The sequence below is a fragment of the Hippichthys cyanospilos genome, chromosome 1 (genome assembly GCF_059441005.1).
Source record: "Hippichthys cyanospilos isolate Australia breed blue-spotted pipefish chromosome 1, RoL_Hcya_1.0, whole genome shotgun sequence".
Classification (NCBI taxonomy): domain Eukaryota; kingdom Metazoa; phylum Chordata; class Actinopteri; order Syngnathiformes; family Syngnathidae; genus Hippichthys; species Hippichthys cyanospilos.
In genome coordinates this window covers 32,151,599-32,178,946 of record NC_142369.1, presented here as the reverse complement: position 1 = coordinate 32,178,946, position 27,348 = coordinate 32,151,599, and the positions used below count along the sequence as shown (strand labels likewise).

Below are 27,348 nucleotides of genomic sequence, written 5' to 3'. Positions count from 1 at the left end.
ATCATAGTTGGTGATCAACGCACTTTTTTTCTGCCAGAGGTTGTTGAGTAGTCAAAGTAAATAAAAAGACATGTTATTTAAACAGAAAATACAATCAGGGAACGTGCAGCGCAGCTCCGCTGGCGAGGCGTGATGCTGAGGTGATGCAGATGCAACCAGAAGAGGGTGCAGAGGATCATCTAGCTGCTGTCAGCAGGAGCGAGTTGATTTGTAAAACTGATGCTGCTCGCCTGGATTCTTGTGGTGGGATTCCCACCATCACGCTTTCATCGGACATTTCCCAGTGCATCAAATTGAAACCGTAGAGGAAACGCAGGTATGCGCATTTTCTCTTTTAATGTGCTGCTTGTTTGCCGGCTATGCTAACATCGTTAGCTTCATGGTAGCTTTAGCATTAGCATTGTCACAGTTCCGTTCAAAACTGAGCTCAAATTAATGGTCGAGTGTACACATTCAGTTCACATTTATCTTCGGATTCGCTTGTGTCCACGCTGTTTGTCAATGCAAACGTCATTTTTTTTCAACGTCCGTCTTGCTTTTTATAAAAAACTATCTGGCGAGACAAAATAGCTTGGTTGTGTCCTGAGAATTATTTCAAAATAAGATACTTTGAAATACAGCTACGCAAGCAATTTCGGGAGGGCAAATGTGCCATGTGTATTATGTTAGATGATATGTTTTCTGATTAATACTATGGCTTGATGTTTCAATTCATTCACTCTACTCGCATCACTGAATTACCATTTATTTCGACAGTAAACCTTTCGGCTTCAGTTTTGGTCCCAGTTTAGGTCAGTGTAAGAGGCCCCCTGCCCTAACTTTTCAAGCAAGTTGTGATGCACTAGCCTGGGCGTTTTGTGTCACCATCGCGACCACAACTACTGGTGTCTACTACTACCTTTGACTATTTGGTTGTGGCAATCTTGCCACTTTGAATCAATTCATGGTAACCCAACTGTATGCGGATTCGGATATTTACAATCACCTTCCCGTTTTAATGTTGTCGGGGCTAATTAGTTTTGTGCTCTTGTTTTGAAAGCTATTGTACAAACAGAAAGTTAAATGACTGAAATTCCCTGCATGCCTGAACCTATAGCTAACTCAAGAGGATGGAGTACCCCCTTGGCTTTATATGGTCATTTGGCTTGAAACTCAAGCTTTTAATACTGTGTCGGCTATCGTGAATTTTTGAAAACCAAACTGTTTTCGTGATTAAAACGGGCGTTCGAGCATTTGAGTTCCACGCAGATAATAGGGGCGTTAGCTATGATGCTATTGCTCTGCATGTGCCAAAAACAAACGCCTTCTTGCTCCAAATAAATCAGCAGGGGACTGATGTTGCAGGCAATCCTAAGGCCATTTTCCCTCTGTATTATTTTTCTCACAAAGCCTTTTCCTATTGTTCCTTAGCCAGCTTTAGAGGAAATGGATTTTCTAAATGAGCTTGGCTCATTATTGTTTTGCTGCAGAGTTTTGTTCTCCATTGAAGTGAAACACGCGAAGAGGGAAATCTTTCTCCAGACCACTAAAGACTGGACAGAAAATTTCAATACTTCACATCAATAGAGAATTGTGCCTTGAAAGCATAAGGATGAGGATGTCTCACTATTGAGAATGGAAGGGTTCATTTGTTTTTACACATGATTAATTAATGTATGGCTATTTTAGTGTTAGGCTTTTGTATCATATTTTTTGCTCGTGACTTGAAACTTGTCTGCTACCTTTCAAGGAGACTGGTGTCTGCTTGTTCACAAGCACACATTCTGCCTTGTAGGGTTGTTTCTTTGGAGACGCCATCACAGGAAGCTCTTGTTGTGGCAAGGAAGTGCCTCCCTGCTGCTGAAGCTTCAATAAGGAAAGAATGCAGCAAAGGGGTCTTTATGCGTAATTAGAACACTACTATCATTAGCAGGTCCTCATTTGACTTTGACTCTCAGCTTTCTTCAGAAGTTAGCTCCAGTTAGGATCATGCTTACCAAGATCCTATAAACTAATACTATATGTAGTACATGGCCGTTCAGTCTTCAGTGAACTGTACAAGATTTCAAACAGTTGTATACATTTTTTCCCCTTTAAATCCAGAGGTTTCCCACTGTCAACAATATACTCTATACTACAATTTAAATGCATGGTTTTTTTTGTTTTTTTTTTGCAGGGGACTACAGTGCTTCTATAATATTGGTAGTTTTGTCTTTTCGTCATTTTGTACAAGTAAACATTTCCGGCATCTTGGTATACAATCTAATCCACAAGGCAACTAAACTTGTTTAGTGCTCGTTGCCAGCTGAGAGTAAAACACAGCAAAACTAAAAAACTAAGCATAGGACTTATTTTTGGACATCCAGTATCTCAATATGGGAAACTTTGTATTTTCGATAGGCACGTGGGGAATTTGTTGTTTTTCCATGGCACATTTTACGGTTTCTAACCTTGAGAGTCAGTTCAATTTATCTATTGCTAATACAAGTATTGATAGAAATGAATCAACAACTTTTCAATTAAACAAAAAAGAATACATTAAAATTGTATTTAAACTTCAAACTTTCAGGTTTGGATCTCTCTGGTCTCTGTAATTGATAATGTTAGTCTACTTGTAAGTCTTATGATGATTACAATACTGTACAGCGTCTCCTCACTACTTCATGGTTCATGTTTTGTGAAGTCCGTTCTTTGCATGTTTCTTTTCATTAAAAAAAAAAAAAAACTATTGTGGAGAGACGCACTGTGAAGGTTTCCTGCCTGCTAAACAGACAAGTTGACTGTAATCGCACATGGTAATGGGCACTCCTCTGACGTCGACCTAGAGTGGAACCCAAAAATTCCAATTGAAATCAAAATCCAAATTCCAATTTATTAACCACAGCGCACTATTTTGTTCTCACCATATTTGTTCTCACCATACTTGTGTGTGAGGTGGAGACTGCTTGCTGGACTCACAGTCAACAGCTTGGACAAGACTGGTCAGACAATCAGTCAATGAGCTCATGGGTACTCCTACAAGACACATGATTGGCTTCCAGCATGACATCAACCAATGAGGGCAGGAGTGGATTACAATTCCTGAGGTGTATGGGGGGGGTGGGAGACCTACTTTGTAGATTTCACTATTCATGGGGGCTTTTCGGTCTTTATTAACCGCGAAAATCGAGAGAATGCTGTTTTAGAATTTAGCCAGTATCTATGGAGGTCATCATTGCTGCTCTGGGCACAAAGAAACCTGAAGCCACAAGACACAATTTAGAATAAAGTACTACACAAATCTTCTCATAATGTACATATTTTTATTACTTATCTTTGTTTTGATGACATTATTAAGGACATTTCTGTGGGAAGTACCAAAGGTGGGCATTTGATTTTTTTTCCTTTTTTTTTCTTGTCGGTCAGTTCAATCCGTCGTTTTTGGAAGTTTTGCCAAACTGCAATTGAATCATGTGCCTTCTCATCTTCATGTATTTGCTGAGCTGTGACGTCGCAGAAGTTTTGCGAATGGATATTTCCTGGTGTGAGTGTGTTAGCACCCTCGGTTTGTGAATGTTTCCGTGTGTTATGTATCAAAAGCTGCTCAAATTCAAAAATACTGCTTGACATTGACTATTCCACGTATTTTGTAGCTCATAGGAAATTGTGCAGTATCTCTATCGCATAGCCTGCTTTCTCGTTATAACGATTTGAACTGTGGTTGACAACTTCCCAGAAGCAGCCCGTATGCATTATGAAGATGAACAATGAAAATCTGAATTAAAACTAGAGGTGTCAATTCAACAGATTAATTGTGACTAATTAATTACATTCATAACTATCCCTTATGCAGTTATTTCTTCCACATCATTCTTGCAGTATTTAAGACAAGGGATGGCACACTCCTGGTAGTGTGGTAACTAAATCATCGTGCCACTTTGAATTTTGACATGTTGTTTCCATCTGGGTGAAATTTCAGCTCCCTCATGTCTTTTAATTATTTCCCTTTCATGTGAAATGGTTTTAATGTAAAGATCAAAGAATAAGACAAAATACCACACAAGGGTTAAAGCGTTATTTTTTTATTCTTAAATTATGTTAATCTCATTTTTAATCTCTAACTTTATGCTTTTTATATGAAGATTAGATCCACTTGCATCGAAATGCATCAGGCTTCTTGTGCTTGAGTTATTTGGTTGGTTGACAACAAAGGCTAAGCACACCCTGAATTAAGCACTAATTGGCTCATAGTGTTTGACATTACCGATGGCACCTTTGACAAATGTTAGAGTGAAATGCATTCTTTGTAAGAAAGAGCTTGCTTAACAGAAGCAGTTAAAATTTAGCCTACCGCATAAATACAAAGCACACAGCTACGACTGCAGCCACAGCTATCGATAGAAACAAAGACGCTAATGTACAGTAGTTAGCCATTGCAAAGCTTTTTGACAAAATGTACTCAAGAACACCCGCATTTTAGTGAGTCTGTGACGAGCAGCATGTTAATGTTAATTTCATTTTTGTTGTTGTTGTTGACAATTGACAAAAGAGCAGAGCACTGTTTCTCCTGATGATTGAAACTAAAGATTGCAGCCAGTTACTTGGGACTAGTCTAAAATAGAGTAGAAGGTTAATGGTTACAACATCTAATAAAGTTAAGTAAAATGCCTCCAGCCAATTTTGTGTTTTATATAATCTGCCACAATAACACAATGTAGCTAAATTTTAAAAAAAAATGGTTGGGGGTTTTTCTCTGAAACTTTTAGAAGAGAGATCAAAAAGAAATGAATTCCATCAATTTATTACAGGTGATAATTATTTTTGAATTCTTTTAAGGTTTGCCAGCAGTATATTTGCCAGAACAGAACTATGAAATCAACAGTTATTAATCATTAATCATTCGCGACTATTTCCTTTTCATTTCAAATGTATTATTAGGCAAATTCTTTAAAAAGTCTGCCATTGTCCACATTTATCGAACTTAATATACACATGCCACAGAAGAGAAACATGGAACAGGATGTGAAAAAGCGTACAGAATTTGAATGTCTGACCCACAAGGTCACAAGGATTATTCTCTCTGTTTGCACTGTAATCCCACACTCAGTTGTCAACAATATGTTGCTGTGCCACTCGTAAAGTATTTAGCGTCAGCAAGAGCAGAACAATGTTTCCATGCCTTATAATTTCAACAATAAATCCACAACGAATCCTACTTTTCCTAATCACGTTGATTTTGTTCGCATGTAGAGATCGTGATGTTCAGCACACAAGCTCCATATTTTCTTTCTTTGGATTTCCAATTCGGTTTCATTTTGTCTGCACGAGCTATGGACTAATATAGCTTCCAGTCAGTGAGTCTTATCTTAACTGTTTATTAAACAGTTCAAGCTGGTCACTGTCTCCCTTACATAAAACATTTTCTCCCAAAAACAAACCACAGAGTCTGAGATTGATTGTTGAAGGGCTTCCTGTGTAAAATAAATCATGTAGACACACTTTTTCCTTTAAAAAGGCTTTGCACAGAAAATACATCCAAGTCTGTGGTAAAGTACTTACTCTTTGCATCCAGCTGTGTCCCAAATAACTTTTTTGGCTATCATGGCATCAAGTGAGGTACTCCTCCAACCTGGAACACAATTTTTTCAGTTTTCCAGCACCGCTAGTTGAATCAACATAGCCAGATCCTCATTTCAGCCCTGGGCAAATGTAGGAAACAGTACAACCTAACTACTTGCCTTGTTGCCTCAACTTATTTCTGCTACCATTAAAAGTCATCACTTTTTTTTTTAATGGTGATCATAATGTTTATGCAGTTTATTCCAAGCGCTTAGACTTATGCACATGATGTGTCATTTTTCAATTTGACAATTTTGACACTGGATTTCCCGTGTCTAGGCGTGTCCCAATCAGAGTCCACGAGCTTCACTACTTTTTGTGAAAAGTTTCAAAATCTTGGTAGACATCAGAACCCAAAATGATTTGGAGATCTTTTTTGAAGAAATAATCTTTGCAGAGAAGCGCATATTCTTCTAGCGATTAAGTTAAAGAGAGCACTTCTATCGAGCCTGCTGTCAGTTATTTTACTCGTTTTTCACAGTCATCATCTTTTAAGACTATCTTTTATGGAAAGAATTCTCCCCTTTGGAAAAGTGTGGTGATGGCCCTGACATGCCTTACCTTTCTCTTCCGTCCTGTGCGCACAGACTAAGCTGTAAATGTTTCGGCACCAGATAACGCAGTATGAAGAAGACAGTCCGGCCTGTGGTGAGTAAGGTGAGTACTGATCGAGGGAAGGCAGAGGCCGCATCTAGTACTGGAAAACCTGCAGCCAAGACCAACAGTGCCACACCACTGTCCAAGGTAAGAAGCCTCGTCTTGCTTCATGACAGTCTTTTGCAAAGTAGTTGTTTTGATGTGTGTATCTAAATGTTAATGCATTCCTGGCTGTGTTCTCAGGTGAAAAGCAGCGATGATCTTTTAGCGGCGATGGCTGGAGGGAATCCTGCATCAAGTAATGCTGTCAGCAAAACTAAGAGAACTGCCTCAATAGGGACCACCGCAAGCACTGGCGATAACAAGCTAAAAGCAACAGCGGGTGTGTATAATGTGCTGCTGTAGGTTAAGCAAAATACGTATGTACCGCTTCCCCACTTTGCATGGCGGTTGCTGGTTCTTTAGTCTTCTTTCTTCACAGGCCACAATGTACTTATGGTAGCCCTCAGTGGGGTGGTTATACCGCTGAAATAACTTAATATTTATAATTTTGGAGGTGTTAAGAAAAAAAAAATACCCACATCTGCTACGTACACTGATTTTAACTGCGTGTTCAGCTCACGTTATGTACAGTAAAACATTTTTATTTTGTGTAAACAAGAAGATTAAATGGCATTTAAAATGAAACGCGGCTCGTTGACACACTGGTTAGCACGTCCGCCTCACAGTTAAGGGGACTCGAATTTGAATCCAACTGTGGCTCCAGCCTTCCTGTGTGGAGTTTGCATGTTCTCCCCGAGCCAACATGGGTTCCTTCCGGGACCTCCGGCTTCCTCACACACTCAAAAACATGCATGGCAGGTGTATTGGACAGACTAAATTGTCTTTAGGAGTGATTGGTTGCATGCATGCTTGTTTGTCTCTGTGTGCCCTATGATTGGCTGGCAACCAGTTCAGGGTGTGTCCCCCGCCTTTTGCCCGAAGTCAGCTGGGATAGGCACAAGCAAGGCTGCGATCTTTTTTTCGGATAAGTGGCTACAGAGAATGGATGGATGGATTGGATGGATGGATGGATGGATGGATGGATGGATGGATGGATGGATGGATAAAATGTCATCACCTAAAACATCATCACCTAAAATCTTTTCACATTAGGAAAGTTCAGTATCAACAGTTAAACATGCGTAAGCTCACTTTACAACATAGATGCCTCCTCACATCAACAAAGCAACTTCCTACCTCCTACTTGAAGTGCACGCATGCAAAATGCTAACTTTAACAAGCTAACTTTAGCCAAATGTATGTGGCATACCGTTTTCACGTTGGAAAGTTGCCCAGAACTGAGTGTTATCAGTTTGTATAATAAATTAAAAATATAAGAGGTGATTATGTTATATAACTACAGTGAGAATGACCACATTAGCAATGGTTTTCTGGGACAAGTGATGGATCCATCCACATAGGAAAATCACAATTAAAGATGTTGTCTCATGAAATATGCTAGCATCTTGTGTAGTGTCATGCAAAATGATAGTCAACTTATTCTTTTGTTTTTGTTTTGTGTTTGACTGGGAGATTCCAGTATGTGCTGATTTCAACACAATTTGCCTGATTTTATTCTGTGAAAAATACTAGAAGATCTTTCATTCATGTTTTGTTTTGTTTTTGTTTTTCTTTGTCCGGGACTAAGGTTCCTCAACCAAGCGTATGACATCAACTACAAAAGAGTCAAATTCTTCACGAGACCGTCTTCGGACATCCAGGACGTCCGCTAATAAGAAGCAGCCGGTCTCTGGGACAGCAGCAGGCGATGCAGCCTCAGGGAAGCGCTCTCGCAGCCAGATCCTGACTGAGTCTGAGAGCCGTATGAGCAAGTCAAAATCCGATGGCCAGATCAGTGATAAAGTGGCACTGGAGACAAAAGTCAGCGACCTCCTAGGTCTTGCTAAAAGCAAAGATGTGGAGATCCTACACCTTCGCAGTGAGCTGAGAGAAATGAGGGTCCAGCTCGGCATGGAAGGGAAAGGCTCACCCACCCAGGTAGAAGCAGAGGACGGGGAGAAGCCCCCTGTCTCGGCCATCACAGCAGCTGACGTGGAGTCCACTCTGCTTTTATTACAAGAGCAGAACCAGGCCATCAGAGAGGAGCTCAACCTGCTGAAGAGTGAGAATCGAATGCTCAAGGACCGTCTCAATGCGCTGGGATTCTCTCTGGAGCAGAGGCTGGATGGCTCGGACAAGTTGTTGAACTACCCTTCGCTGAGCCCGGACTTAGCGGTGGGTAGTGGGCAGAGTGAGGGCGGAGCCACCTTGACTTCCTCAGTGGAAGGGTCGGCCCCCGGTTCCTTAGAGGATCTACTCACAGGTCACCAGCATGGTGGGTCAGCAGACAATCTTGACAGCGAGTCCAGTGAGGTGTACCAGGCCGTCACCTCGAGTGACGACGCGCTGGACGCCCCCTCAGGAGCCTCTTCATCTTCCGAATGTGAGTCTGCTCCAAGCAGAGAGCGATCTCGGAGAGGCAGCAGCGGAAATGCCAGCGAGGTGTCAGTCGCCTGTCTCACGGAGCGCATCCATCAGATGGAGGAGAACCAGCATAGCACCGCTGAGGAGCTGCAGGCCACATTGCAGGAGCTGGCCGACCTGCAGCAAATCACCCAAGAGTTGAATGGGGAGAACGAGCGCCTCGGTGAGGAGAAAGTCATCCTTATGGACTCCTTGTGCCAGCAGAGTGACAAGCTGGAGCTCTACGGTCGACAGATAGAGTACCTGCGCTCCTTGCTGGATGAGCATCACGTCTCCTACGTGTTAGAGGAGGACATCAAGAGCAGCCGCTACATGGAGCTGGAGCAGCGCTACGCTGACCTTGCAGATAATGCACGCTTTGAGAGAGAGCAGCTTCTGGGGGTACAACAGCACCTGTCCAACACTTTGAAGATGGCGGAGCAGGACAATGCAGAAGCACAAGAAGTGATCGGCGCCCTAAAAGAGAGGAACCACCAAATGGAGCGCGTCATGGACTCGGAGCGTCAGGAACAGGCAGCCATAGCTGCTGCGCTGGATGAATATAAAGCAGCAGTTAGCAGTGACCAGGCCGAGCTGAGTCGCTGCCGGGCCCAGTTGGACCAGGAGAGGCAGAGGGTTGCTGAGCTGTACTCACTTCATACAGCAGGGGACAAAAGTGACATCTGCCAGCTTTTGGAAGGTGCGCGACAAGGGAAGGAGGAGGCTGAGGCCAAGGCATCAAAGGTGCAGGATGAGCTGGAACGAGCGCACAAAGACCTAGCTCTTCTGCAGGACACTCTCAGTAAGGTTAGTTCGGGATCGAGAGACTCCTTGCCAGTCCTGAAGTGTACCTGAGTTTCTCAGAAGTAAAATGATATATACTGTAGTTTATCACAAAAAACTGCATCCAAACGCAATTTGTGTTTCGCAGGCCAAGGAAATTATTTTTGGAGACAACACGTACACAGCCAATAGGGATTGGAGATGTGACATGGCAGTGTTGACGTTTGATCTTTCCTTCCATTCTCTCTCATTCAATGTGTGCCATTTTCTTGCCTTTCCATTTAAAAACTGACAAAACACCCTTTAATGCAGCAATATTTACTCAGGAAAATGGTGAGCCTGACTCAGATTTGTCAAGATCTTGCAGAGAAAATGACACACATTAAATGATAAGCGGTAGCAGGAAGAAGAGGATGTCTGACGCCATGTCGTAACTGCAGCTCTTTGTGTCAAGTATGGCTGTGCGCATGCTGTCTCCGCAAATAATTTCCTCAACTTGTTGTTGTTTTATGCTAACAGCGAAACAAAAAGTCAGTTTTGGTGCAGTTTGTCTTGATGAACCATCTATATTTTCCGTCAGAGCACCACAGATACATGCGCGCTTTAAAGAAGTGTCGAAAAATTACCATATTTTCCAGGCTACAAGCCGTACCGATATATAAGCCGCAGCAGTAAAAATTGAGGAAAAAAACATTGTCACTGGACTTCAAGCCGCAGGTCATAACATCAGATAGCAGCAATGAACAAACTCAGAAATAGGTGAGCGGTGATTGGGTTTCACCTAAGCTGTGAGCAGCTGATGACATTTTTCATTTGATAGCAAGTGACAAAATGATCATCCCCTGAGATGGATAAAAACGGCTGGATTTTGGTGCTGAGGCCACAATTCCACAAACACAGTGTTAATGAGAATGCTGTGTTTAGACTCATGGAGGCACTTAGAATCTACTATCACAAATAATTTTGGGGGTCTGACTTCCTTTTGAACACCATTGAAATAAGAATATTTAACTCATCGTTGATGTTTAAATCAGTGATGTCCATTCTTGTCTGTGAGTAGCTTGACAGGGAGTATCGAGACTTCCAACAGCAGGCGCAACAGCAGATGGCCGAGCAAGCACACATGCTGGACAAACAGCGCGTCGAGCTGCAGGAGAAGCAGACCGAGATCGTGGACATGAAGGAAACGATCTTTGAGCTGGAAGACGAAGTGGAACAGCACCGAGCTCTGAAGCTCCATGACAACCTCATCATCACCGACCTTGAGAGTAAGCAGCCTACGCACACGCGCTCACACATATTGGAACTTTTGGACATTCTACACAATGTGCTCATTGTAATCAAGGTCCAGCCAACTACAACATGTGCCTTGACAGTGAGTGCGTGCTCCTGATTGTTGAAATGTCTGCTTGCCATAACATGATAAGATAAACATCAATTCGTGGCATGCTTTGAGTCTTTTGTTTCAAGTTGAAATATGACGGGGGTCGGCTTTCTACTTTGTGACGTTCGAATTTTAAAATCAAATAATGTTATAGTATTTTGACATTGTTTTAAGGAGAAAAGCAAAAAACAATTGTGGATCATGTCCACAGTGGCCAGTAAAACAAACAAAACAAACAGAAAAAAAAACAGCTTGTCCACTAAAGCACACTTATCAGCGGATGAAAGAGTAAAGCACATGAACAAGTATGTCGGGTTTTTTGTGGACATCATGGCCTCTATCACAGAGAGTACTACAAACTGTACAACATTATAAAAAGCAGTAATGAGCAAAAAAAAAAAAAAAATCCTGAGTGGTCAAAAGGCAAAATAAAGGATGATTTAAACAATATTGACAAGAGACTAACCTATTGTTTCTTTCCTTTTATGATGTAAGCATAGACTTAAGATGAAAAGAGGTATTTAGTATTAGCTGTACTGTCTCTGTCCACAAGAATAATAACAGAAAATCTGGAAGTAATTTACTAGCTTTCTGAAGAGTATTATATATACCGTGTCGCTGGGCCAAGCATGTGGTAAAAGGCTGTCGATAGAACACTCAGCAAGGCGCTGCGTTTAGTACTGGTATTGCAAAGATGCAGCGTATGCCTACTAAGAGATAGGGGTGGTCTGTTTGTCTTACACGCACGCACGCACACACACACACACACACACATATATATATATATATATATATATATATATATATATATATATATATATATATATATATATATATATATATATATATATATATATATACAGTCGGCCCCCGGCTTACGAGCACCCTGATTTACGAACAATTCGCCTTACGAGCGTGGATCAGGGAGAATTTTGTCCTCCGCTTACGAACAAACCTCTCGCCTTACGAGCAATTCGACATGCCGGTCATTGAGTATATAGATATGTTCTCGTCTAATTGCGTCAGTTAAATCAACAGTAGCGACAGCATTAATCATCAGTAGATGCTTGGGGCAGTAACGTGAACGCTATTGCTCTTACAACGTCACACTGACTGTCTCACTCACGGTGTCTAAATATATTACCATTTAAGTGTAGTGTTTGTACAGCTAAAGGGAAAAATAGCTGACATGAAATTAAATGTGCCGATTGCAGGACAAAGAATTGTCATTGGTTTAAATGTGTGTTTTTTTTTAAATTAATTGTCAATACATTCCAACCGTTTAAAAAAAAAAGTGCGAATAATTATCAGTCAGTCACGGAGATGCGAATATGCTATTGGTCGATTAAGGTCACCCGGTCTCACTCACGGAGATGCTATTGGCCGGCGTTACACGTCAATCACAGAAATGCCGATATGCTATTGGCCGAACGCCTTTATCTAGCTTGATGGGACAGGATGGAAGTAAGGAGAGAAAATTAGTGAAAAACGGAATGTTGTGAAGACTTTGCAAACTTTATCTGTTAGACATAGCTTCTAAAATTACTAGCAGCGGTAAAGAAAGAAATAAGAGGATGATGTTTTAGTATCTGCGTGATTTGCACCCTGACTGAAAGAGTTACTGTAACACTGTAAGAGCAATAGCATTTCTGTCACCGTGTTGATTTAGAGCGTAGGGCTCTGTCCCCCTCTGCTTACACCCAGCTCAAGTCTCGTCGTTTTAAAGGTAAAAGCTATTTATCCATTGTAATTATTATGTAATGTAAGTGTACAGCAGATTATGTCACTCGATTTTAATATATGTATACAGTGTGTCGTTTTTACATAAGGCTTCGGCGCGCGTTGCACGCATTCACGAATTAACATGGGTTTGGATTGCCCGCTATACGAGCAATTCGAGATACGAGCGTAGCCGCTGAACGGATTAAGTTCGTAACCCGGGGGCCCACTGTATATATATATATATATATATATATATATATATATATATATATATATATATATATACACATTAAGTTCGTAACCCGGGGGCCCACTGTATATATATATATATATATATATATATATATATATATATATATATATATATATATATATATATATATATATATACAGTGGGCCCCCGGGTTACGAACTTAATCCGTTCAGCGGCTACGCTCGTATCTCGAATTGCTCGTATAGCGGGCAATCCAAACCCATGTTAATTCGTGAGTGCGTGCAACGCGCGCAGAAGCCTTAGGTAAAATCATCACGCTGTATACATAAATTAATATTAAGTGACATAATCTACTGTACAGTTGCATTAAATAACAAATACAAAGGATAAATGACTTTTACCTTTGGAAAGACGTGACTTGTGCTGAGATAAGCAGAGATGAGCAGAGATGAATGCTCTAAGTCAATACGGTAAATCAGATATGCTATTGGTCTTACAGTGTCAAAGTAACTTTTTCAGTCAGGGTTTTCTCTACTTCCTTCCATCCCAACCAGCTGTGCCATCAAGCTAGATAAAGGCGTTCGGCCAATAGCATATCGGCACTTCTGTGATTGACGTGTGACACCGGCCAATAGCATCTCCGTGAGTGAGACCGGGTGACCTTAATCGACCAATAGCATATTGGCGTCTCCTTGACTGACTGATAATTATTTGCACTTTTTTTTTAAACGGTTGGAATGTATTGACATCTTATTGATTAAAACACATTTAAATCTGTGACGATTTTTTGTCCTGCAATCGGCACACTTAATTTCATGTCAACTGTTTTTCCCGACGTGAATTGAGCACGGTGGAAGCGGAGAGGTGGTTGTGTGTGTTGCATTTACTAGGCAGCACACTTATGGCTTGTTCGAGCGTCAGTTCACCTTTGGTTACAACTCACTAAATTGCAACAATGACGCTGTCCCAATGCATATCGGGAGATCGCCGACTAACCTGACATGCAATCTTGTCTAGCAACCATTATATGGCGCTGTATCATCACCCGTAATAGGGTGCAGAGATTAACCTCTTGAGTTAATACGGCAATGCATATAGGCTATTGGTCTTACAGTGTTACAGTAACTCTTTCAGTCATGGTGCAAATCACGGAGATACTAAAACATCATCCTCTTATTTCTTCCTTTACCGCTGCTAGTAATTTTAGAAGCTATGTCTAACAGATAAAGTTTGCAAAGTCTTCAAAACATTCCGTTTTTCACTCATTTTGTCTACTTCCTTCCATCCTGTCCCATCAAGCTAGATAAAGGCGTTCGGCCAATAGCATATCGGCATTTCTGTGATTGACGTGTGACGCCGGCCAATAGCATCTCCGTGAGTGAGACCGGGTGACCTTAATCGACCAATAGCATATTGGCGTCTCCTTGACTGACTGATAATTATTCGCACTTTTTTTTAAACGGTTGGAATGTATTGACAATTAATTAAAAAAAAAACACACATTTAAACCAATGACAATTCTTTGTCCTGCAATCGGCACATTTAATTTCATGTCAGCTGTTTTTCCCTTTAGCTGTACAAACACTACACTTAAATGGTAATATATTTAGACACTGTGAGTGAGACAGTCAGTGTGAGATTGTAAGAGCAATAGCGTTCACGTTACCGCCATAAGTATCTATTAAAGATTGTAGATGACGCAACTGCTGAATATATTGACGCAGTTAGGCGAGAACATTTCTACATACTCAATGGCTGGTTTGACGGAATGCTCGCAAGACGAGAGGTTTGCTCGTAAGCGGAGGACAAAATTCTCCCTGATCCACGCTCGTAAGGCGGAATGTTCGCAAATCAGGATGCTCGTAAGCAGGGGGCTGACTGTATATATATATATATATACACACACACACACACACACATGTTAGTTGGACTAAAGTTGTTGCTAAATTTCTTGCCTAACTGCAAATGAACAGGACTATGATGCGATACTTTCCTCTTGAGGAGTTTAGCATTTATCTGATAAATAGTTTTAAGTATACACACACTGCACTGTGACATTCACAGCGACAAGGTTTGCACTGTTAAGTCGCACACTGACCTGCCCTGATGTTTCACTCACAATCTCCAAGTTTGTTTATAAAGAAATGACTTTGTCCTGCATATGCGCTGTAATAACATTAACAGTAATAATTCATTATTTATTTATTAATTAAGAATAAATTCTATGTGGTAGCACATCACAGCACATTTTTGTCTTCGTCCAAACCTAATTGTGAGATCTTGTTTCCTGCTCAGCTCCTAAAGTATATCTCCTTTTTTTTCCCCCACAGACTCTGTCAAGAAACTACAGGACCAGAAACATGACATGGAACGAGAGATAAAGATCCTTCATCGAAGACTCAGAGTAAGTTGGTCATGGGTCCACTTCTTGTTAAATTGTTATCCAAATGGAAAATATTGAAGACACAGTTGTTTTAATTTATTATAAATCATAATTTTCTTCAAGAGATATGCAGACAATAACATCAAAGAGCTTTCAAAACCTGGCCAGACTGAAGTGAAATTTCAGTCCGGCAAAACAAAAACACAGCGAGACAGAAATAATGGAACTTGCAACTTACTATAATTAGATGACTTTATAGCACCAAGTAAATACCGCAAATTAGGAACTGACGCTGCAGCAAACACACCTGTAACTCAATAAAATGAACACTCAAACTAGTTCGAATAAAAGGTGTAATGTTGCTCCGTAAAACATTCATGCGATTTATTATTTGCAGAACCGATCAATGACAAAATTGATTTTTCAGAAAATATAACATTAGAGCCAATTACTCATCTTGCATAAAATGGCAAGTAAATGACCAAAATTGTAGTCTTTGACCTGTCTTTCAAAATTCCAGCTTTTGTCATTTAAAAATGGCATTTTTCTACATTGCAAAGTCCGTTTAAATTTGATTTCCGTATTTCTCCCAGTACAAATTGAGTTTTTGTTCCTGATTTTCAACTCCTATGTTGGGGGGTCGACTTATAACCGCATAACTTAAAACAGATCAAGTTTTTCCCGCATATCTGTGTTTGAATAACGTTAATTCAAATGTGAAATAAGTAATATCCTGTCATTTACAATGCTTAAAATTATTATATAGACCTCTAATTCAAAATAGTATACATCCGTTTTCGAGCGCTTGCACAGAAGATTGCAAAAATGCACTTTCGTCAAGCGTTGCCTAAATGCCTCTTTGTTGTCAACAACGAGGCTGCGTGGATCATTTTTTCGGCGGACTTTGACACATTATGAAAAGGAAAATACGGCTTGACTCGTCCGTTCAAGACAAAAATTCAAGAGCAGTGTTACGCATGGATGCCAGGATGTTTGCGCAAACGACGAGCAGGAAGGAGAGCACGTCCGGCAGTTATATCCATACATTGAAATGGGAGGAGCTATTTGGCGTGATGACTTTTCAACAGATTGCATTGAAACGTCAAATCATTTTATTGTTGCCACCTTAGTTTCAGCATTTGTATCCATGCTCATATTTCCTTGCACTCGTCTCGTCCCCTAGGATGACAAAAAGGGGGGATGAATGGTAAAATATCACTACCTAATGCACTTTTCTGCAACTTTGTCCATTTTGAAAAAGCCTGCATTACGTGCACCTCTCAAGTGTGAAGGAGCATAACATTTGGAGCTATAGGCAGGTGAATCTTCCGTGATACATGCTTCTAGACAAGATGATGTCAAATATCACTTGCCTCACAGGAGGAGTCAATGGAGTGGCGTCAGTTTCAAGCTGACCTGCAGACAGCTGTGGTCATTGCTAACGATATCAAGTCAGAAGCACAAGAGGAGATTGGAGACCTGCGGCGCCGACTGCAGGAGGCTTTGGAGAAGAATGACAAGTTGGGCAAGGAGCTGGATGAAGTCAAGAGCCGCAAGTAAGTACAAACCACACAGACATCTTCTGGTACCTTCAACTGTCTTTTGGGGGCACCGTCAATCAAACGTCTTGCTAAACAAGGGTAAGTTAGGGATCACGCATTTTCATGGTCACGGTCGTGACATTGTTTGTTGTTTGCCTTTCATGCGCTATTTAGGTCTTGCCTATTTTCCTGACGCTCTGTGTAAGTACACTGTTGATATTAGGTAGAGTATCATTTGTTTTCCAGGCAAGAAGAGGAGAGAGGCAGAGTGTACAACTATATGAATGCAGTGGAGAGGGACTTGGCTGCGCTCAGACAGGGGATGGGTCTGAGTCGTCGATCTTCCACCTCATCAGAACCATCGCCAACTGTCAAAACACTCATCAAGAGCTTTGACAGTGCCTCACAAGGTATATACCACAATTTGTGTTTAGTAATTTGGCCCTATTGTTTGTTGTTGTTGTTTTTTTCGTCAATCCTTTTTTTAAAATGTTGATTGGTATCAAGGACTGCATTCTTTTGTAGGAATTTATGCACAGCTGATGATCCACTTTGGATACACTGTACTTGAGTTAATTTTACCCACTTTGTTCTTGTAACTTCAAGCACCAGCACCTTCCAGTACTGCCACTGTGACTCCAACAGTGCCAGCCACTCCACTACCACGCACCCCTCTCAGTCCGAGTCCAATGAAGACTCCTCCGGCTGCTGCTGTATCACCCATACAGGCATGGGATCAAACGTTTTTCAGCTATGTTGTCTTTTCTGTAAATAAAAGGCGAAATGAATTCATTTGAGTTCATTGTTTTTAGTACTATTTGATTGTTGTTTTATAAAGAAAACAATTTTTTACACTAGCGCACATAATTTGAAAAAGACTGTCTTTTCTTTTCAGAGGCACTCTATATCCACATCTCTTTCAACCTGTAAGCCACTATCCTCGCTTAGTGACAAGAGGACCAGCTATTCTGACATCTCCATGTCGTGTAAGGCAATCAACGCTGAAATATTCTTTGTTTTACTGCATTTCAAGAGGCTGTTGGGCTCAAAAAACAATCATCATGTGACGTTCTCCCTTGTTCAGAACTGGGGGAATAAAAGTATCACAACAATGAAATTACCGTACCTAATTGGCTACTTTTAAGAAAGAAAGAAAGAAAGAAAGAAAGAAACAACATTTTAGCTTACAACTGCATAACAAAGAGTAAGTAATGATTATTAAAAATCTTAATTTTATTGCACAGTTCACACTGAAGAGTAAGCCGTAGCTACAATTTGGACGTCAGTTTGGTGGGGGGGGGATCAGTGAGTTTTCCGAGAAGCTGCTCATATGATGTTTACAGTGTCCCCCTAGTAACTAAATGTTTTATAAACAAAAGTGACAGTTATTGGTGATTTGATGTTTCCCTCTTATCGTATACAGTTTGTGTTTCTATGGTCAGAGTAACCTGACACATTATGCATGGGTTTTACTGTACATATTGTTATTTTTTCTCAGCTTTAAAAATACTGAAAGTTACAACGGTCATTGATTTGGGCTTTCCAAAACAGTGTGTCTTCACATAAAGTAGTAGTGGAGTTTTTCATCTAAACGCCACTCTACTGTATGTGGAAGGTAATTTCCTTTCAAGCCATCAATTTGCATTTAATAAGCCAATAACACTATCAAGTACTAAATTATGTGACCGTGGCAATGACTAATGCATAAAATGGATATTTCACTATTAAAGTACAAATACTTAGATCTGTCTGCTTACGTTAAGATCATCATGACAAGATCACCGTGTATTTTATGGATGGATGGATAGTGTATGGAAGAAAACCCTGTAATCTATTATCATGACCCAGGGAGGGCTGACTTGTTTAGCAAAGTAAGAAGCAGGTTTATGGATTTCTAAGTTAATGACTGGTTTGCTTCACTCTGTCTTCAAATTTGAATCATTCCTATTGTTAGACTGGTATATTGACCTTCAACATCCTTAGAACTTAACTCCGACCTCCTGATTGCAGTGGGTGGTATTCTTTCCACTGAGTGGAATTTGTAACTCTTTACGGAGCTCTTCAACAGTATGTTATGTAAAAAGTGGAATAATGTGTTTACAGCTGAGCATCTCCTCAGAGGAGCCCCAGCCAGACCACCTTCTGTCCTCCAGAGGGTATCCAACATGGATTCCGCCAAGGCAATTTCAGGTGAAACAATGTATTTAGAGAATATATCAAACTTGTTGCATGTATACATTTTCCAGGGATCAATTTTTCCATTATGCTTTGAAGTAGTTTCTCGCCGGAGTAGTGAAGAAATAAAGAGGGACATGACAGTCCAAGATGGAGGCTCCTCATCCTCACTAATGGCCATGAGTGCTACCTCCTCTCCACTCTCGCTGTCCTCCTCCTCTCCCACAGCCTCCATCACTCCCACGGCACGCAGCCGTCTGAGGTACAAACTCTAACCGTAATTTATCAAAGGTCTGCAAACTAAAGAAATGTTGTTGTCTTTTTTTTTTTTTTAACTTAGAGAGGAACGAAAAGACCCACTGTCTGCACTGGCCAGAGAGTATGGAGGCTCTAAGAGAAATGCTCTGTTGAAGTGGTGCCAGAAGAAAACTGAGGGCTATCAAGTAAGTTGTTGCACTGAAACCACCCAGTGTGATTCATTTTGGGATTTTATTTGCAAAATATTGCTACTTGGAATTCAGGGATCAGGCAAAGGATATCATAACGTCTGGGCAAATCACACAATGGCTATTTGAAGGTACAGTGATCCCTCGTTTTTCAGGGTTAATTAGGACCGGAACCCCCCGCGGTAAGTGAAAACTGCGATATATACCCCCCATCCCACACACACAAACAGATTATTTATTTATTTTTTTTAATTTTGTAAATGTGAAAAGTCTTCATTCTATGCATATTATTTAAGACAAATATTACTGCAGTACTGTACACATATTTACTTCAATCTTAAATGATTAAACCTTATACACTAACTGAACTGTAGCTACCACTTTCCATCTTTTGAACTCTCACGAGCAGCTGCCCAGACATCGAATTAAAGTGAAGCCTCTTATATCATAACAATACACTTGAAATGTATTACAATTTATTCCAAAAGAAATCCAGGTAAAAGTCAGATTTCCAAAGCTGTGCATTTCTCCGTTGCTTTCTATGTAGGCACAGAGACGGGTGTGTGCGTTTGCTCTCGGCACGCCTACGAGTCACGTGATTGGCTCCCAGAGACCAAGCTGTCAAACAATGTGTTTACTAGCACGTTCGTAACATGTGCTTGTGTGCTGAGCTGAGCGCACACAGGCGGTTACAGGAGAGACACAGGAAAGACGAAAGCAAGCTTTTGGATCCTCGCCTTTTGTAATAATCTGGAATCTTAAGTGTAGACTCTGCGTTTTAATCATGTTCAGTAAGCTTCTTGTTACTCGCTCTAGTCGGACATCCGAGGAAGTGCTAAACGTATAGGCACGTGACTAAACACGGAAAAGAGAGGGCATACCCGTACATTTACTGTGTAAGATTTAATCATTTAAGATTAAAGTAAATATGTGTACTGCAGTAGTAGTTCGACTTCCAAGGACAAGTGCATTTATAGATAACTTGCATATCTGGCACTTCTCTCCGCAATAGATTTTTTTTTCTCCCCCCCCAAAAAATCCACGATGCACTGAGGGCGCGATAGGCGAGGCGCAAAGTAGCGAGGGATCACTGTACTTAACATTCAGAGCAGGTTTAGGATCATTTTGTTGTACATTCAAAGAACAAATATATTTTGACTGCCCGATTTTTAGAGTCTTACATTCATAACCATGCAAAATCTTTTCTCATTCTGAGGCATTGGGTTTTGATGAAGTCCAACTAAAATGTGCTTGCATTAAATGATGAAATGTTCTCTATTAAAGTCAAAAACAAAATGTGCCATAATAAATCACTATTTTCATGTGACAGAAATGAACAAGTTAGAGCGGATGCACTCCAATAGTGAGCAAAATGTGATTCAGTACATGATCAAATGTGTCGATGCATGTTTCTAAGTAGCTGCTCTATTGGCAGGCGTGCAGCAACAATCGTTTATGTATTAACCTATCGTGACATGTCCACTATCCGTTGTCTTTTTTGTGGTGATGCTTAGCTGAGTTATGATTACCTAGTTATGGTTGCCATGGCACCTGAGGTCCTCTCCAGGAAGTGTGCAATATTAAACAAAGTGATTTGACAAAAACATGACGCGCAACACTATCTTCACAAAGGTCATGAGACTAGTGAATACACTTTACTGAGTAATAACACCTGTGTGGTTTTGCACTTTTGAAATAACCAGTAAAGTAGAATGAATTTGTCTGTTTTTTTGTTAGATCTTATTTACTTGACATGATGGGTTCATTTACAAATCTAAAACGAGTGGATAAAATTCGATGAGGCACAAAAATAAACCCCAGGAGTTTATTGATTTAATGATCGAACATACAAACCGATTCACCAACTAGAAAGAAAGAAAAGAATGAGCAAACAACAGGAGGAATCATCAATGGAGAGCGCAGTTCAGTTTACATGTTCGAAGGGAGTAGGAAGAAGCACAAAACCTATCTAGCTGTACGCCTTTTATTTCTTGTGTCCCTTAAATTATAACAGCAACCCTTTTTGATTTTAAACAGCTTGAGAGTAATATGATGTGTATGTTGTGCAACCTCAACTGTTACCCGTTGAGCCTTGAACTCAAAGCAAACCTTTTCACCATCAGTCAAATATCCTAACTTTTTGTGTGCAGCGTAAATGGTTGGTCTGCTTAGGAGACAGAAGATTAGTTTACAAGGCTGCGCTCTTCCAATAAATGCCTTGCAATGGTGATTGAGCTAAAAAGTTCAATTCAACATTGGGTTATGAATGACAGTTCTGTTGTTTATGTTTGCAAAAATATTATTTGCTTCATATTGCTGTGATTCTCTTTGTTGCAGAACATTGACATCACCAATTTCAGCAGTAGTTGGAATGATGGTCTGGCATTCTGTGCTGTGCTTCACACCTACTTGCCGGCCCACATCCCTTATCAAGAGCTGACCAGCCAAGACAAGGCAAGTACAGCATGGAAGGAAACCGCAACCTTAATTAAGTGCTGAAATAAAAATACTTGGTTTGTCTTTAATCTCTATTTATTTATTTATTTTTCAAACAGAGGAGGAACTTCTCCTTGGCCTTCCAGGCTGCTGAAAGTGTCGGGATCAAATGCACTTTAGTAAGTTTTGATATGAAAAGCATTTGTTTTTGTCTTAAGCTGTTGTATCAGTTTTCAAACTAAGCCCACCAGGGTACTTCATTAAATACAGCCCCATCCTCCAAAGCCGCAACGGCCATGTTGGAATAGAGACTAAATGAACGGTCCGCACAAGACCACTTATCTAAAAGAATATCTGTAGAGCAGGGGTGTCAAACTCATTTTTATCATGGCCCACATTGTTGTCATAGCCAGTATGACAGTAAAGTCAAATACATTTTAAGTGTTTGTCACACACTTACCCAGATCTGGTATCAGCGGCTGGCAAAAACTGTTCAATAGAGATTTAGGAATGAGGAATCCCCCCCCCCCTGAAATTTGTAAATGTTTAACAACTTGCAAGTTTGGTATTTTAGCCAGAAACCTGAAGTCAAATCAGCATTTAGCGGTTCTCTTAAAGTGATGTGGCAGGCCGGATCTGGCCCCCGGGCCTTGAGTTTGACACCTGTGCTATTTTTTTTTTTTTTTGTGCCAACTTGGTCATAGCTTCAATATAGATTGTGCCGGAGATTGTGCCATCATGACTTTTGCAACAAAGTCACAAGACATACAGTTTGTGACACATTTCTGTCCCTAAAGTACTTTCATGAGCAAAATGAATACATTTGCACCAAACTCAGAACATGTACTTTATCTCAACCATACTTAACACAGTAGGAAGGTCAAAATTAAGTTCAGTATTTTGTATGGAAAGCACTCCATGAATTTTAAACAATTCAAACCACGAAGAACAATATTTTTGTGTATATATATTGTTTTTTAAATATATTTGTACCATTCTTACGGTCAGTACTCTAGTTAACCAAGATGAATGCCTTTTAACTAACACATTGATACACATTGACCACAACTATCTATAAACTATAATTTATAGCAATTGTAAAGTAAAAATTAGCTTTAGCTTACTTTGTTATTATTGCTAGTTTCAAAATGCTGGTGAATCCACTGTGGATAGTGGCAGCATATCTTCTACGTCTGACATTCTCTGCCACAAGTGTCCTAACCTCTTGAGATGGAGGAGAGAGCGCTAATTTTCTCTGCTTTGTTTTATCCCCATGTTTTCTTTTCGCTAAGTTCACCTTGGCACTGCTCTAAATGGTTTGTCAAATTATTGGTGCTATTGGGCATCGTGTCGTGCCCAAATTGCACCTAATTTCTTATTTTTATCTCTGACGACTGAAATTAATGGCCGAATGTCCATCTTGTATACGTATTGTACATATTCAACCTGTGGTTTGCTGCTGCTGCATTCATCTCTGCTGTAATAGATAATAACAACAGCAAGTAAACATTTTGCTCTGGACTTTTGTCCTCTGATCTTGCAGTGTTTTTGACCAATTTATGGGAAAAACACTACTTTCGGGCAAAAAATGCATCGTATTGCATTACTCTCATTTGTACCAAGTGAAATATTACTTTTTTTATGTGTGTAATGCATTACACTGCTGTTACAGCAAAAAGTAATGCATTACAGTAAGCTAGAGTCTAAGCCAACTTTTACTACTAAAAAAATAATCATAATTGTAACCCACCAAATTGAAATGATTTAGTTGTATAAATGGCAATAAGTGAATACATAGGTTAAATTGATCTTCTGCCTTCTCGTGGAAGAGACATTGTGCCTGCCGCTACGCAGCCCCGGCATAGGTTGATGAGCAAAGGTGAATTATTAGTAGTAAATAAATAATATTTCCAGTTCAATGAACAGAAACTGGATTATTTTTAGTGGCACACCATTGACAAAAAGGGTGTGCAAAGTAGTTGTGAAGCTCCGTTCTAAACCAAGTGGCAAGTATTGGCTGTTTGACAAAACCAGTGACTCACAACTGTCAATTTTGTGGTTTTTGCAGGACATAAATGAGATGGTGCACACGGAGAGGCCAGACTGGCAGAGCGTCATGACTTACGTCACAGCTATCTACAAATACTTTGAGACCTGATTAAAGGCTACTGCTACTGGGCCACACCTCAACCGCAGCTGTACCTCGCCGCCGCCACCTTCTTGCATAGCATGTTCAACATCGTCGTCTGTAGCTTGCAACGGGAAGGGCACACCTCAATCTGAAGGGAAAGACATCATGAGTATTGTCTCTATGCAGTGTCACAGTGAAGCCTTGACAAGTGAACCAAGTAGGAAGTGACTGCTCATGCTGAGGAAATACGCCTTGGTGCCTTCTGCCTGGATTTTCCTTTTGCACGCAATTCTCCTCTACACTTTACGTTTGCTCATTAGCAAGCAAGAAAACAAATGGGAGGCCCAGATCTTGCCTATTTTGACGGTGAATACTTTTAGGAAGCGTCTGTTACGGAGCTGTAACATATCAGGACCGTTTGAATTCCGTCAGTCTTTTGAATGAAGCTCAGGCACTTGGCTTTTGTTTTCGGTTGTTTTTTTTTTTCTTGTTGTTGTTTTGCAGTATTCAAGATGTTCATATATGCTTCAGAGGCCTTTGTTTGAGAGGATCAAGTGCCTGTGTGATAATTAATGCCTGACACCAGCTTAGCTCCCCTGAGAGCCAAAGCCCCAACAGTGTCTTTTCACTACAGCTTATGTAGAAGATCAGGATCGGGAAGAAAAAGAAATGTCCAATACTGACGACAATGCTGCAGAGCCTGTTTCTTTTTTTTTTTCTTTTTTTTTTAAATGCTGTTTGCCGTGTAGAAGAAGCTTCTGCTACAGTAACAAATACCTGATCTTGTTTTTAAGCATAAAAAAAAGCTTTACACTCGGAGAGAAATACAGGGGCCACTTCTCAAGCTTGGTTTTTCATTAGTACCCTCATGAAATATGTACATGTGTGGATTGTACTATAAAGTTGGCACTGCGTAATGTTTGGTTGTGAGCTTTGAGGTGTGGTGTGAATGACAAGAATAATGGTGCGGCAAATGCTTGATTAATGAGGAAAATATTTGTTTCAAAATAGTACATTAAATTTCCAGTGGTTTTCCCCTTATTTCCAATGAATCCCTCCCAATTGAACGTCAGTTTATCAGTTATGAAAAGTTCCCAGAAAGCTGGCATTCATGTTTCTCCTTTCTCCAATCCACACATAATAGATAATTGCATACATTTCTGAGAAGAAGCACATAAAAATATAGTTACAGAGGTTGGTTAGTAAGAGGGCAAAGTGGTAATAAAGCCCCCTTCTGCCACTTGTAAGCACCGATCCACCATCTTTGTCTGAAGAGTTTTTATTGTTCATGTTTTTCTGACATCTCGTATGGTAGGTAAGTTAATTTACTGTGCCCAATGAAAAAATATTTGGCTTCCTTGTCACATTTACAGATTGAATTGTCCACAAACTGCTCATTTACACACACTTTTCCTCTATGCTCAGTATGTTAAAAAACCTTATTTTTGTTGTTTTATGTCTATTGAACTTCCTACTGTGATTTAAGATTATTTTAGAGAAGCCGAGCATCATTGGTAAGGCAACGATGTCGATGGTGCCAGCGACATTGCTGCCTGGCTGCTGAGCGTCAATTGTGCCTCGATTCACATGTTCGCTATATTTATTTGGACTTCCGACATTATTATTATTTCCGATCACTGTATTTTTTGTGCTTATTTTGTGAGTGTGTGGATTCGTTACGTACAAGTGGTGGAAAGCCAATGGTGCATTTACAGTACATGTATAGGATGTTCCTTGTATCCATACACTCTTTATCCTGAATTTGTGCACTTGTAAAGACAAATCTCCACTGTTAACTCGTGCCTCAATTCGAGGGTGAAAATGCCAACTAGTGCACTGTTTTACCACCTTAGCTACAAGCATCTGTCCTACCCTTAGCCCCAAGATGTCCTGCTAGTAAGAATAAAGAGCATACGTGGGTCTAGCGTTGCACCACATATAAGCAAGCAGGGGATGCCCAGTGTTACAGGTGCAGCAGCAGTGAATGTGACTGGTCAGACGCAGTCACTTTACAAGTGTGCTAAATTGTCCTCCTAATGAGGATAAAGAGCGTACCACTATAGCGTAAATAAAGGATTGCAAGTAAATGCCCAAAGGGCTTTCCATTAGCGCCACCCCCCCCAACTACCTTTAAGTATCCTGCCTTAACAGTTTCGCCGTTGAGAGTGTTTTAACTTGCAGTTTTCTTTCCTCGAAGTGAATGCGTGATCCTGCCCCTTGGGAAACTAATAGGGTGGTTTCACAAGGCAGGTTGATTTCATCAGTGTGTCTGGCTTGTGTTACTGTATGCTGATTTGGGTCAGATGAGGCTGCCAGCTTGTATCTATAGCAATGTTGCTGTTTTCATCTCGGATGCCGTTGCCAAACCGCCATCTGCACAACCGCATTAGACATCCAGTCTTTTAGCACAAGCGACTTTTTGTGTATGTATAAATGTGTATTATTTAAGTGCATATGAAAGCATTGGACACTTTTATAGTGTACTGCTCAACTCCGTTGCTGAGCTGTGTGATTATTCCCACCTGGATGGCCTGGGTGTTCCAGGAACAACTGGATCCTCCCTCTTTGCTCAAAATGGAATACGTTTGTGCTTGCTCATATGTGGTGCAACTGTTGAACACTAAACCCAGCAAGGACCCCACATTCCACCTCCACATGTTTCTGTCGCAAAAGAGAGAGAGAAAGTGAAAGTCAGAAAGAGAGACGTTACACTGTAATGGCCTCTAGAAGCAGGAAGGCAAATGTGAACTGTGCTTTCTTTACTGGATTTGCATTATCATATCTCGCTTGCCTTGGTTTACTTGAAAATGCTCTGAGAAATTCCACTGAAACTTGGTTTTGCTTTCAACACCATGTTGCCAATAAATCTATTTTCTTTTCCAGTTCAGACCTTTTTTGTGCTGAATTTGGGGGGGGGGCACCACTTTCAGGCAAAAAATGCATCGTAATACATTGCGTTACTTTCATTTATGCCGAGTAAAATATGAAACTTTTTTGTGCGTAACGTACTACGCTACAATACCTCACAGTAATTACTTTTGTAATGCGTTACTCCCAACACTGCTTCTTTGTACTTGATTTTGTGTATTTTCTACCGCGGTCTATAGAGCTGACAGACTACAGATTATTAATGTTATCCCAGAGGCTGCGCGCCGATGAAAATTGAACACTTTTAGCCCCCGGGCCGGACTATGGACACGTCTGATCTAAATGAAATGTCACAAGATCTCATTGAGAGTCATGAGCGATCGTAAACCAAATGAAATGTCCTATTATGGTTTGGCATTCAGAGTGTAAAGCGTGTCTGCATGACTAGTTGCCCGTCTCAGGTGTCACACATTTAATGTGTGTCATCAAGAGATAGGGCAACATCTGTCCACAGAGCAGGCTTTTAGCTGCTCTCCATTGAACAACAAACAGCATGTAGAGAGAGGGTGTGCCTCTTGTGTTTGTG

At 40.5% G+C, this 27,348-nt stretch overlaps 1 protein-coding gene across 3 annotated transcripts; it reads left to right on the top strand.

Moving 5' to 3' along the window:
- Positions 1-172: 172 nt before the first annotated feature.
- On the top strand, positions 173-26,776 carry specc1la (sperm antigen with calponin homology and coiled-coil domains 1-like a). Of its 3 annotated transcripts, none has more exons than XM_088430424.1 (16): positions 173-316; positions 6,165-6,321; positions 6,418-6,556; positions 7,865-9,486; positions 10,523-10,730; positions 15,113-15,186; positions 16,546-16,721; positions 16,953-17,116; positions 17,313-17,434; positions 17,602-17,692; positions 18,810-18,896; positions 18,984-19,143; positions 19,222-19,324; positions 21,665-21,781; positions 21,883-21,942; positions 23,832-26,776. In XM_088430424.1, the coding sequence occupies exons 2-16, from the start codon at positions 6,202-6,204 to the stop codon at positions 23,919-23,921; spliced, it is 3,333 nt and encodes a 1,110-aa protein (XP_088286550.1). In that variant the 5' UTR covers positions 173-316; positions 6,165-6,201; the 3' UTR covers positions 23,922-26,776. The 3 variants fall into 3 exon arrangements, with proteins under 3 accessions (XP_088286550.1, XP_088286535.1, XP_088286544.1); XM_088430409.1 differs by having other exon boundaries at positions 18,981-19,143; XM_088430418.1 differs by having other exon boundaries at positions 180-316; positions 6,192-6,321; positions 18,981-19,143.
- Positions 26,777-27,348: the final 572 nt, after the last annotated feature.

Bases quoted from the DNA above. Each gene is read 5' to 3' on its own strand.
- specc1la (XM_088430409.1), top strand. From the start codon at position 6,202: ATGAAGAAGACAGTCCGGCCTGTGGTGAGTAAGGTGAGTACTGATCGA. The intron at 10,731-15,112 runs GTAAGCAGCCTA...TTTCCCCCACAG, and splicing joins CATCATCACCGACCTTGAGA to ACTCTGTCAAGAAACTACAG. The intron at 18,897-18,980 runs GTGAAACAATGT...TATGCTTTGAAG, and splicing joins TTCCGCCAAGGCAATTTCAG to TAGTTTCTCGCCGGAGTAGT.